The 12627-nt window shown below is 41.5% G+C and overlaps 1 protein-coding gene and 1 long non-coding RNA gene across 2 annotated transcripts; one reads left to right on the top strand and one right to left on the bottom strand.

Moving 5' to 3' along the window:
* Nucleotides 1-3942: 3942 nt before the first annotated feature.
* Nucleotides 3943-4971, bottom strand: LOC120820366 (trace amine-associated receptor 13c-like). The gene has a single exon (XM_040178053.2). It carries the CDS (start codon nucleotides 4969-4971, stop codon nucleotides 3943-3945), a length of 1029 nt encoding a protein of 342 aa, XP_040033987.2.
* Nucleotides 4972-6973: 2002 nt separating this feature from the next.
* Nucleotides 6974-9243, top strand: LOC144388912 (uncharacterized). The gene is made up of 2 exons (XR_013453169.1): nucleotides 6974-8211; nucleotides 8324-9243. It is a non-coding gene; the product is annotated as an uncharacterized LOC144388912 (long non-coding RNA).
* Nucleotides 9244-12627: the final 3384 nt, after the last annotated feature.

The following is a 12627-nucleotide window of genomic DNA, read 5'->3' on the forward strand; positions in this document are numbered from 1 at the left end:
TTTGGTTCTAAAATTCAGCTGCTGGTGAGGAGAGACAGAGACTTTTCTACATCCTCTGTTTTGTGCTTCACGGAGACGTGGCTCTGCAGATCGATACCGGACTCCAGCTGGTGGGCTTCCAGCTGCTCAGAGCGGACCGCGACACGGAGCTCTCCGGCATGACAAAGGGTGGAGGAATCTGCTTCTACTTCAACAACAGCTGGTGCAACAACGTAACTGTGATCCTAAAACACTGTTCTCCTGATCTGGAAACTTTCTTCATCAACTGCAAACCATTTTATTCCCCCCGTGAGTTTGCTTCATTCATCCTGGTCGGTGTTTACATTATGAAATTTACAACTATTTTTGTTGTTTTGTTGTTGTATAATTTGTTGAACTGGCTTAAAAACCTGAGTTGGAGGACTGAAAACAATTAAGTTGTAATTGTATAAATCATGATAAGTTGAATAACAATACTATGACTTATTGTTCAAATCCTTTTTACAGCGATGTAGTCACTACTGTTGCTAACACATCCCATTGGAACAGGATTATTTAATAATTAATTAAAAAGATGTCAGATTGTCTCGCTTTTTGGTTCTAAAAGGAAAAACGGGAAAACGAATGCTCCCTTCCGTTTTACCGCTTTTAATTAAAAAACGAGAAAAGAGTGTTTTCGTTTTCTGTTTTTTACGGTAAAAGGGACTATCAAAAAGGTACACAGACCTCACTGACTTGCCTTAGTTATGCCTGTGGTATTTTATGAGCTTGTATGCATCTGGTAAATCTTGAAAATTCCTTGACGCACACTCTGCTCTTATGGACATATAACTTGAGATTGGTAGTTGTTAGAAAAATTCTCATTTGACACCGGCTTAAAATCATCAAAACAGGTTATTTAATGTTTGCAAACAGGAGACAGATGGACACACATACAAGTTATGTACCAAGCTGACTCCAAGGTTTTCCTCTTTGGAGCAGGAATATGTACTGCAGATATGGCAACAAAACATAGGGATGGTTACGCACGTACAGAGGACTGATTATTTCAAATATGCTGTTTCACATACATCTGACCATCATCTCACCCTCATGGGACAGAATGTCCCTCCCGAGGCCAGCGCCCCTAATCTCGGCTGACAAGATGTCTGTCAGCTGAGGTTAGCAAAAACCTTGAGTAGTACAGCCTTATTGATAGCATGACACACATTATTTGCAGTTTTTCTAACAGTAGTGTTCAGAGTAAAGGCAAACCATGAGATGACCATTGTGTCAATTTTTGTCAGAATGTTATCCAGGCAGTTTGAATCAAATACAAAAATGGGTTGAATTGGTGTTTCCTTCAAGGAGGAAGTTTAATTAAGAATCAATTCAAACAGTTGAAGTTGCAACCAAGGGAAATGGAGAAGAACGGTGCTGCTTAGCATGCAGCCCTGGCCGAAAAAAAGCCATAAAACAATGTGACATTTTTTAAAGCCAAATTCAGGCCAAAAGTGTTGCTCTTCAGAAAAACAAATGTGAGCCTGAAAGTTTAAGTTTTGGTCTTGAACATTGAAAAATACAACATATTTATAATAAAAAATAAGTGGACGAAAAAAAAGACATTGAACTGAGTCAAAACTATATTCAACACAAAGATACTTTTTGCCCACTTATTTTTATTTTCAGAACCCAGCACTTATGCAGATCTTCCCACACAATGTCTTGCCAGTGCATATACATATACACACATGCAGGTGCTGGTCATATAATTAGAATTTTATCAAAAAGTTTATTTCACTAATTCCATTCAAAAAGTGGAACGTGTCTATTATATTCATGCAGTACACACAGAGTGATATATTTCAAATGTTTATTTATTTTAATTTTGATGATTATAACTGACAACTAAGAAAACCCCAAATTCAGTATCTCAGAAAATTTGAATATTGTGAAAAGATTTAATATTGAAGACACCTGGGGCCAGGGTTTTGAGTTAATTCTAATTAACTCAAAACCCTTGCAAAGGCCTTTAAATGGTCTCTCAGTCTAGTTCTGTATGTTACACAATCATGGGCAAGACTGCTGACTTGACAGTTGTCCAAAAGACACCCATTGACACCTTGCACAAGGAGGGCAAAACACAAAAGGTCATTGCAAAAGAGGCTGGCAGTTCACAGAGCTCTGTGTGCAAGCACATTAATAGAGAGGCGAAAGAAGGAAAAGATGTGGTACAAAAAAAGTGTACAAGCAACAGGGATGACCACACCCTGGAGAGGATTGTGAAACAAAACCCATTGAAAAATGTGGGGGAGATTCAGAAAGAGTGGACTGCAGCTGGAGTCAGTGCTTCAAGAACCACTATGCACAGACGTATGCAAAACATGGGTTTCAGCTGTCGCATTCCTTGTGTCAAGCTACTCTTGAACAACAGACCGGATCAGAAGCGTCTCGTCTGGGCTAAAGACAAAAAGGACTGGATTGCTGCTGAGTGGTCCAATTTTTTTAATCTATATATCGGATGAAAGTAAAAAAAATTTTTAAAGCACTTCATGCTTCCTGCTGCTGACCAACTTTATGGAGATGCAGATTTAATTTTCCAACAGGACTTGGCACCTGCACACAGTGCCAAAAGCAACCAGTACCTGGTTTAAGGGCCATGGTATCCTTGTTCTTAATTGGAGAGCAAACCCGCCTGACCTAACCCCATAGAAAATCTATAGGGTATTGTGAAGAGGATGATGCGATATGACAGACCCAACAATGCAGAAGAGCTGAAGGCCACTATCAGAGCAACCTGGACTCTCATAACACCTGAGCAGTGCCACAGGAGGAGAATAAATACTGCTTGGTGATAGTGCGCATGTTCAGCAAATGGGTTGAAGTTTTGATGACATTTCAAAATTTTTGGGCTTTAACACCAGACATCACGGTTCTTATAATCGGCAATCAGCAGGTGCAGTTGAATAAGAAGTTGTAAAGTTGTAAAGGAAACCAGGATGTCATGGCTAAAGGCACTTCCATTGGTGCTGTGCCACATGCGTATCAGAAACAAACATGGTCTTAGCCCTTTCGAGATAGTTTTTGGGAGAGCCCTCAGAACTGTGGTGGGTCCTGCTAAATTGGCTTTGAGAACTGGTAATCATGAACATTGCATGTTACACACTGAAGAATGACAGCATCCATTCTAGATATATTATGAGTTTATTTGCCGCTGTACTGTTAAAAAAAAAATCCTGGTTTCGGGGATCAACTCTTCCGCCTTTTAACGTAGGATGCACACGTGCAATTATCCTGATGACTGACACCTGGTTCAAATTAACAAGACTGTTTGAGCACGAATCAGCTTTTGAGGAATTAAGATAGCCTGACATCAATCATCTTGTTACTTTTGAGCTGGATAACGGGACATTTCATCGTCTTAGTTCAACCATAGATGAGGAATGGGACCCTGCAAAATGAATTTATTATTATTTTTTTTTCACATGTACATTTTCCATTTCACGTAATCACCTGTTTAATTCTCCATGTTGAACATGCAAACATTCAAAATTGTTTTGATAGAATTGCTTTATTAACTTGCCATATTGTTAGACCCTAGCCTTAAAAAAATGCAATCCTTTGTAAATAAACATGGTTCAGGCAACATAAACCATAGAAATATAATACAATAATGTCTCATACAGTAATTTAGAATTAGTCACTTTAAATTCAACTTTACTCTATTTGAATAGTGTCAATTTTTATAATAATCCCAATAAAATGCTAAAAATATTTTTTTTAAATGATAATCTTGTGACGGGTCACCTGTACCCCAAATCCCAAAACTGTCCCATCCTGCCACAAAATGGAGAAAATGTTATGTTTAATTAGCTTTGCAACTGCAGTAGAGATGATCACTAGGAGAAAAAGTTCTAACATTCAATAAACCTCTATCTTAAAGTTTTGCTTAATAGAGAGAATATCTACTCAAATCCTCAACTGTCATACATGTGTTAGGATATGCACCTTTATAGTTGAAGATTGAGAATTGAATATTTTCAGATTGACAATGAGACAAAAGCATTTCTTAAAACAAGGATAAAATAAGGCATAAATAATTGGATTTAATGTTGAATTGAAGTAACCCAACCAAACCAATGCCTCAAAGACAAAAGCAGATGTACTGAAGCCAGTGTAGGCATCAATTATGGAATTTAGAAAAAAGGGCATCCAACAAAAGATGAATCCACCCAGCACAATACCCAGAGTCTTTGCAGCTTTATGCTCAGACTGTTTAATTAACCCACCGCTTTCTTTGTTCATTGAACTTTTGCTCATATCTTCAATCTTTCTTACATGCTCTTTGGCCACAATGAATACTTTAGTGTACAGACAAACCATCAAAATGCATGGGAAGAAAAAGCAGAATATATTGTCCAGGAGCCCCCAAAGGGGGTTAAAGACAAGGTTACAGCTGCCAACACAGCTTATCGATGCTATATAATCTTCTATCCCTGCTACATTGGCCTTTGAGTAGATTAGTCCATGGGAGTAGATAGCTGCAAGTGCCCAACTGGCACATACCATAATCCAGGCCACTGAGATTGTGATATTCCTGGAATAATGCAGAGGATTGCATATTGCTTGTTGCCTGTCGATAGCAATGCAAATTAGATGGAAGATAGAGACAGTGGTGAGAAACATATCAAAACTTGAGTGCAGCAGACATAAGTCTTCCCCATAGAACCAGCAGCCATGAATGGTTCGGATGGCGCTGAAGGGCATCACAGTTACACCCACAAGAAGGTCTGCATAAGCAAGAGATACAATCAGCACATTGGTAGGATTATGCAACTGCTTGAAATGACCTATTGACACAATGACAACAGAGTTCCCTAAAATTGTAATGAGCATGCCTAAAGAAAAAATCAATTGGAGAGTAACTTTGGTTTCTACACTAAACTGTGCTCTAAAACAGGAGGAATTTGAGCCTGAAAAACAATACTGCTCTTGAGAAAGCCCAAGCGACATCTTTGATGCAAAGACCTATGCCAAAACCTTAACAGAAATATACAGGTTTGTAAGAGCGCTACACTGGTCATGTGGCTTTATAACAAAAGAGAACAAAGTCACAACCCACAACCATGACACGCAGTCATCCAATCAGTGGGTCTTTTGATAATATACAAAGCACAGCCCAACACACAATGTGTTGTGCTTTGGCAAAACCATGTGTTTCATACTTTGAGGAAGAAAAGTTTTTTTTCGGGGGGGGGTCATTGACAGCTTTGATGGCACTGTTACAGAATTAGTAAATTAGCTACAATGTTTATAACTAAAGTGTTTAGTTTTTTAAAGAAAAAATTGAAATGGGAACGTGAGTTAAATAGTCTATACAAATGTGTCCCCTACCGTGGTGGAGGGATTTGTGTGTCCCAGTGATCTTGAGAGCAGTCCTGTTGGTGGTGAAAGCTTCTGTTAGCATCTCTCAAGGCAAAATAGTCTGGAGGGTCCAGACTAAGTTATCAATGACCCTACACATATCAGCCAGTTAAGAGAATATTTGAGCCGATTAAAGAAAACTGGGACCACGGTCTGAAGCCAGACTTTATAGGGATGCTCGCAGGCTTTCTTCCAGCAGTCAAAAATACATGCATCTTATCGCGCATTCACACCAAATGCGACGTCAACGTTTTGCACCACAGGATTACGTGCAAAGTATATGCACAGACCCGATGACACTGGAGTGCATCTGCAATTGAGCGGCACGTTTCTTGCGCTGAAGTCGCGTACGAAGGCGAACACCCAAACATGAAAGTTGAAATATTTCGGCGACAAAATAGCAAGACGCTGTGGCGCGATAGCTTATTTTAACTGACGTCCTGCAGCGGTAACCAAGCTCGTACTTATGTTGCGACCGGTCCAGTGAAGGACCGTCAGGACCGGTCAGTTGTCATTTCAGCAAGCACCAGACGCAAGGCGAACGTTGAATTAGCGGTCTCGACACCATAGTGTCGCAGTCACTGAGAGAAGGTCCGATTGGGACGTCGATCGATCGCAGGGGAAGCTAGATAAACAATGTGAGCCGGGCCAGAGCTCTACAGTGCTCGCATTTGCGCTAAAAATAGGTATGTGCGAACTCTCTACGAACCAGAGTCTAGCAGCATGCAAGCCGCACCTGCTCCAGGCAACGACATGCGGAACTATTGTACCCGCTATGAAACGAGGGAACTTACAGCACATGGAAATCTAAACAAAGAAAAAAGTTGAATTATTTTTTGTATTGCTTAGGATAACTGTGGCAATGCATTTATTCACATTGTCCTATTGCTGGCTAACTAGCATTAGCTCGTCTGACCTTTTTTTCTAGAGTCCGCAGTGTTAATTTTGGCAGCTATTTTTGATTTAGTCTTAGTCTTTAGACGCAAAATGCATATTAGTTTTAGTCACATTTAGTCATTTTAATCATTCTTAGTTTTAGTCTAGTTTTCGTCGACTAAAACTAGACTAAAATGTAATTGTTTTAGTCTAGTTTTAGTCACATTTAATAGCCATATTAAACTCCTTTTCTTCCCTTCTCAGGTCCAGGGACCCCCTGTGTTGTGTCTACAACTGCATAATAGTCTAGCTTGCAGTACTTGGTTGTCCATCAGATGTCCCTCCTAGGACAGGTCTATAGCAGCGGTCGGCAAACGTTTTGACTCGCGGGCCACAATGGGTTGTAAAATGTGACGGAGCAGCCGGGCCAAGAACAAATGGTTGAAGTGTTTGTGTGAGCTGATATAAAAGACATGTGAAAAATTATTACATGAAAGGATTTGGATTTTAACAAATAGCAAAGCATTTATTTGCAAGGCAATTTAACAAATTGGCAAAGGTGTAACAACTTCATGAGGACCAGGGATCTAAACGCAACACTTTGTTGTCTTTGTCTGTTTACTTGCAATGCTTTTGGCACGGCCACCTGTCACGTGTGTGCGCGCCTCTATGTTGCTTCGTAACGAGCGTACGGTGGCCGAGACGGTTTAACACCGAACTATAGTTGAAATGCGTGAGGCTTCAGAACCTGCAATGAGTTTATTACGTTAGACGTGTTTGTGACGGACCGTCTCATCCACCGAGGAAACGCTGCCTGCCGTCGCCAGAGAACAGAGCAGAAAGGTCCGACAGTCTGTTAAACGGATCTTCATGTTTCTGTGAAGCAGCGCGGCTTCAGCCTGCTAACAGTCAGCTAAACCGAGACAGCTGAGCTAAACTAAGGAAGCCTACGTTCAAACTCGCCGAAGCGTAAAATAGTCGTCGTGGTCCGCAGTCGGTGCACAAGAACCACCGCTGCGAGCGCGCGCTCTGGGTTCGTGGATGACGTCATCATGACGCATTAATATCCGCCGTACTTTGCCGGTCTGTTGTCTGTCAGCTGCGGGCGAATTTAGGGGGAAAAAGTATTGTGACTTCGTCAACCACTAACATGTTCGTCTCGTCTCGTTAACGAAAGTTAGAATAGATTTAGTCATAGTGTTTATTTTTTAAGATCGTTTTCGTCACATCTTAGTCATGGAAAAAAGATTTGCTAACGGAACATTTTCGTCATAGTTTTCGTCGACGAAATTAACCTAGGGTGCCTAGGGTTGCACAGGTGTAACACACAAACAGGGTAGCCTTGGCCGAGGTGGAACGACAGAGTTAAACAAGGCGTGAGCAACAGTAAATATAATTTGTCAACGACTTATTGAACACATAACTCGACAACTGAAACGGAAGCAAAAGGCATCAGGGTCTCAAAGGCCAAAACCAACAAAAACCCCACCCTAGCCAGAAAATAAAGTCTTTCTGGCCTACCGTATGAAAAGGAAAAATATTGATGTCTAATTGCATGATGTCTCAGGTGGCGCTGCTTCAGGTGAATCACCTAGCCAAATCATCTTTACAATAATGATCAATGATATACTACAAAAGTAGTAAAAAAGGAAGAAAGATCGAACATGTGGTCAGGAAAGTGCAAGAAGCAATTGATGAGATGGTGGAGTGGGTATGACTGGGGATTTAGGTTCTCACTGGAAAAAACGCAAACAGTCTTTTTCACCAGAAAAAGGATTAAGGAAGGGGTAAAGCTAAGGATGTATGGGAAAGAACTAGAATGGGTGGGCAGTCAACTCAACCTCTCCTCGACTACCTCGCCAATGCTGGCCAAGGCTGTCTGAAGCCACTGAAAGTGTTGACGACAGGGATAGACTTGTAGATGATTAATCAAGTCTGTGGACCATTTGAAAGGTATTTTGAATGTAGTTGTGAAATGAAAATCCTTTTGTTTGATGTACAACACAACCCAGACAATAAACTTTTCATTGAATCACCTATCCTCCCATACTGTCCTTTACTGTAGGTTCAGAGATGGGTTGAAAACGATTGGAGTCCTGGAGCACATCCAGAAACTTTCAGTCCAGTGATGTGCGAAGAGAAGTTGGGGGACATCCTAGCATTTGGATCTGAATCTGATGCAATACCACCAGTCGGCTTTTCTCCTCTTTTCTCCTTTGGTTTGCGGTGACTAGCGTTCTGTGGCATTTATGTGATTGCTGTGAACTTGTATGTTCACTGTGTATTGCATGATCCTTTGAGTTAGAAAAGGGCCTAGCAAATCACTCTACCGCTTTCACCTGGACTGATAACCTGGACAATTATTACCAACTGATCTACGGGATTGAGGGGCAAAGAGGAAGCTGCTGACTTATGGGAACACGGCAGGGACAACGAGACGGTGGCAGACGAATCCAACGGGGCTGCAACGGATGGAAGCAGACGAGAGCACGCCATCACGCCATCGTCACCGAGAGCCGCAGTTGTTGGATTATTGATACTCACAATTCCTGCGCTAAGGGACGTTTGCTTATTACCATTTCCGGATTGGAACAGAAGGAACTACACTGACATCCATTGGTACCACAAGAAGCCAACGTGGATTATAACTCAACCCTCACGATATGCAGCATAAAGAAGTAAATTGTCTACCCAAATCTTATTGCGTTGTATATTGGACCGAGTTGTAATTACTCCTTCTGTTCTGGTATATGTGGCTGACTGTTCTGGGAGGCCGTGACTGACGTCACTGGGGGATCCCAGGGAAGCCTTTCGTCGTGAGGGGGCATTGGCCACAACGTCACACCAAACTCTACGGTCAACACCAAACAGAGCACGGCCGGATTGACTGGACTTTCCTGGTGGATGTTCAACTTATTGGAAGACCACTTTTAAAATATAAACTATCGTCAATGTTTTAATACAAAATAAAAGTATTTTTATACATCTCTCTCTTGTGTTACTTCTGTGTCCTGGGCATTCCAAATTTAAGGAGGGGCCATACGGCTGACCCCTTCATTTTCCATTAAGGTAAATAAGTCAGAAGTAGCATGAAACGACTGTTTAGTTCTGCCCACAGCCTCTCTATTCTTTGGTTGTGTACGCTGCTGCGCCCCATGATCATGCTTCTTCTATTCAACCCTCTGATAATCAAAAGTTCTTTTCATGGGCTTAGTTGGGGGTTTGCTGTCTTGTCTTGATTTAAGAGTTAGGTAAGGGGGGAAGCAGGATGTGCCGAGCAGGCAGACATGAGTCTGACAAGATGGGGAGTCAGTTTCTGTCCTGGCTGAGGAATGCAAGGTCTGCAGGTCAACTAGCAGATTTACCAGCCAAAGGGGCGTTTAGAGACACACCAACACTATTAAACATACACAGTCTGTTTGCTGATGTTTACATTAAGTCAGGAGTCTGGACATTGGATGTGACCGGATCTTTAGATGTGGGGGGTGGAAGGTCCTCCTCTACGCCAGTTTAGGGCCAATAGAAATCTTTCCTTCTCTGTCTTTGAAGGGTTATAAAACATGATGTTCTTGCTGATGTTAGTGAGTTGTTCTTCCGGCCTGTGTGCTGCCTGAACTGCTCCTGCCTTTGCAAACGCAGCGCTGATACTTGACCTGTGATCAGACAAATAAATCTCCCAGAACGAGAGAAGTCGTTCGGCTGAATTTTTGATAACCCCGACCAGACTCCAATTCTTGAACATGTATTCTTACACCTCTACTATTCATAATAAATCGGGCAACCTCTTTTTTCCCTTCTGGTCGCTCTGTACTGAAGGCAGTCCAAAGTCAATACGCCCTGCTGAAACAGGTTCGATACACTTGCCCTGTTTTTTTAGAGGCACTGAAGATATATGATGGTGCGACTGTACCTGTCCACACAGCAATGGAACACCCTTCTCCGACTTAATGTATGGTTCCCGTCAATATGCCTGTATGAGATAAGATAAGAAAGAAGTGACCGCTGTTGAACTGTTAATGAACCCTTAGGGTAAAATTTGTTATTTGTCTATTAGTTTCAGTTAAAGTGTAGCAAGCTTGGTGTTTTGAATATTGATATTTGGCCGTTCACCACAAGTAGTCTAAATCGTTTTATTCTGGCTCAATGGACCTAAAATACATCACCTTCCTGCACTTCCTTGTCACCTCCACCGGACCGTCCCTTGTCCCGTAAACCATCTTCATTATTAAAGAAACATATACCCCGACTCTGCCATCCTGTGTCTCCTCTTGGGTCCAGCTCAAACCAACCCTAATACGAGTATTCCAAACATCCGACACCAAGGCGTTGCCTCTGTCTGAACACAGTCCGATGGCTAATTCCAAAAACAGACACAATTCCCTGCCAGTTAAAACCGAGTCCCATGCACTAGTTAAATTGCTCAATTGTTAAATCATATCTTGGGCGACACAGGCCATTAGAAGGTGTAGGCGGAACCGTAGGAAGGCAGTTATCTCGATTTATTCTTCTCGTTCTAAAGTCATCAAACCTATCAAAACAAAAACACAATGACTCCAAAAAACCAGTCCCTCCACCAGGTCCTTCCCTAGAGCGAACCATAACAATCAAAACTTTGGGGTAATGGTGTGGTCATTAAGCTCCCTAAGAAATCTCTCTTCTCCTGGGTCTTGTCGACAGCATTCAACGCAGCGCAGCACCCTATTAAAAAAATCAACGATCAACGTCATTGCGATTCCCAATTACAAATAAGGCCTGCAAACTGATAAAAATATATAGGAATTGCAACTTCATATTCAATCACAAAAAATTTGATTTGATTGAAATAACCCTCTAAGTCTCGATCTTACCCGCTCTTGGCTAAGATTGGCGCTTTTTCACTACTTTGCTTCCGCCTTCCGGTGTAACAGAGATGCCTTTCGTATGCTAGTGAGATGCTCTTACGCGCACAAGTTTTTCCCTAGTACGCAAGATTGTCTGAGTAGTGTGCGCGAGAGCATTTCAATAGCATGCATAAGAGTGTCTCAGTAGTTAAGTCCTAAACAGCCCCTCATACTTTGTTGTCTCACAAGTCACCGGCTGTCTTTGAGGGATTTTGATCTCATCTGATAAACCGCACTGTCGTAGATTGCTTTCTATCAGTACAGTCCGAACAACGCTGGATGTTGTCTCTGTCTGTTGTCTCTGTCTGTTGTTCTCATTCTCTTTGCGTGTCCGCCAAATTGCCCACCATGTGTTTTTCCGGAAAATAGTTATCCCTCCTTTCTTACCTGTTTGCCTGCCTACCATCAATTTACAGTATTTAAATCAATGCTGTGTTTTTAAATACGCATAAGACGCTAGAATAAACTGTTCTTAGTGATAATGTTAACTCCGTCCTGTTGCCCCCCCGCCCTTCATACAGCCCATGACCAAGACTCTCACCTGAATCACTCCTGGGCCCATGTACTGATCTTATGAACATCAATGTACCAACACACATTTAAACAAATGACCAGCGACCAGCTCATGTTACCAGGAGCCGCTGCGCTGTTACCAGTAGCTCGTCTGCCGGCATCCGCCTGTAGTTATTAGTGAAAAGTCACTTTAATGACTTAACAATCACACTTTAGAGGCTGACTTTATATCTTACTTAGGCTAAGACGGTTTTATTTACTATACTTCATATTATAAACAGAAATGGATCAAAGTGAGACGAAATAGAAAGAAATACAAAGTCCTTGCATACAAGTTAATAAATGTGTTTGCTGTTGTGGTTTTTATTGACCGTATTGATGGAATCTCCTCTGCCTTGACTACTTTTAGCTAAAAGTACATGGCCTAATTTAAAATAGTTCTTCTCTCAGCCTGAAATATATCATGCTCCGGAGGAGAAGCATATCTTCCTAAATTAAATGAGATAAGATTATCTTCTTTATCTGTAACTTTGTAATTTTTTGGCTTTTAAGGCTTTTACTGTGAAGTGCAGCGGTGAGCAACGGGAGCAGTGGAGGCAAAGCTGATGACGCAAGCAGGAACTCCCCCGTAGGCCAGACCATCCTATTTCAGAGACTGCTCAGTTCAGCCTATGCGGTTGTTGGAGGACCAGCCCAGGTCGACCGCGAAGGTTGGTGAAGGCTGTCGGTTGCAGCCTAACGACAATGACACACAGCTAATATATGAGTTAATTTCACCTCAGCAACAGGAAACAATGGCAGAGGAAAATATACTCAACTGAAAGTCAAAATATTGTAAAAAATACAGAATGTAATTTTGCTGTTCATTTTAAAATATAAATCCCTTCCTACCTCGTTTTGAATTCAAATAGTTTTTACAATTTTAGGAATGCCAAATGTTTATTGATAATTAAAAGCATCGGCTGAGTGAGCTAAG

The sequence above is a fragment of the Gasterosteus aculeatus genome, chromosome 1, assembly GCF_964276395.1.
Source record: "Gasterosteus aculeatus chromosome 1, fGasAcu3.hap1.1, whole genome shotgun sequence".
Classification (NCBI taxonomy): domain Eukaryota; kingdom Metazoa; phylum Chordata; class Actinopteri; order Perciformes; family Gasterosteidae; genus Gasterosteus; species Gasterosteus aculeatus.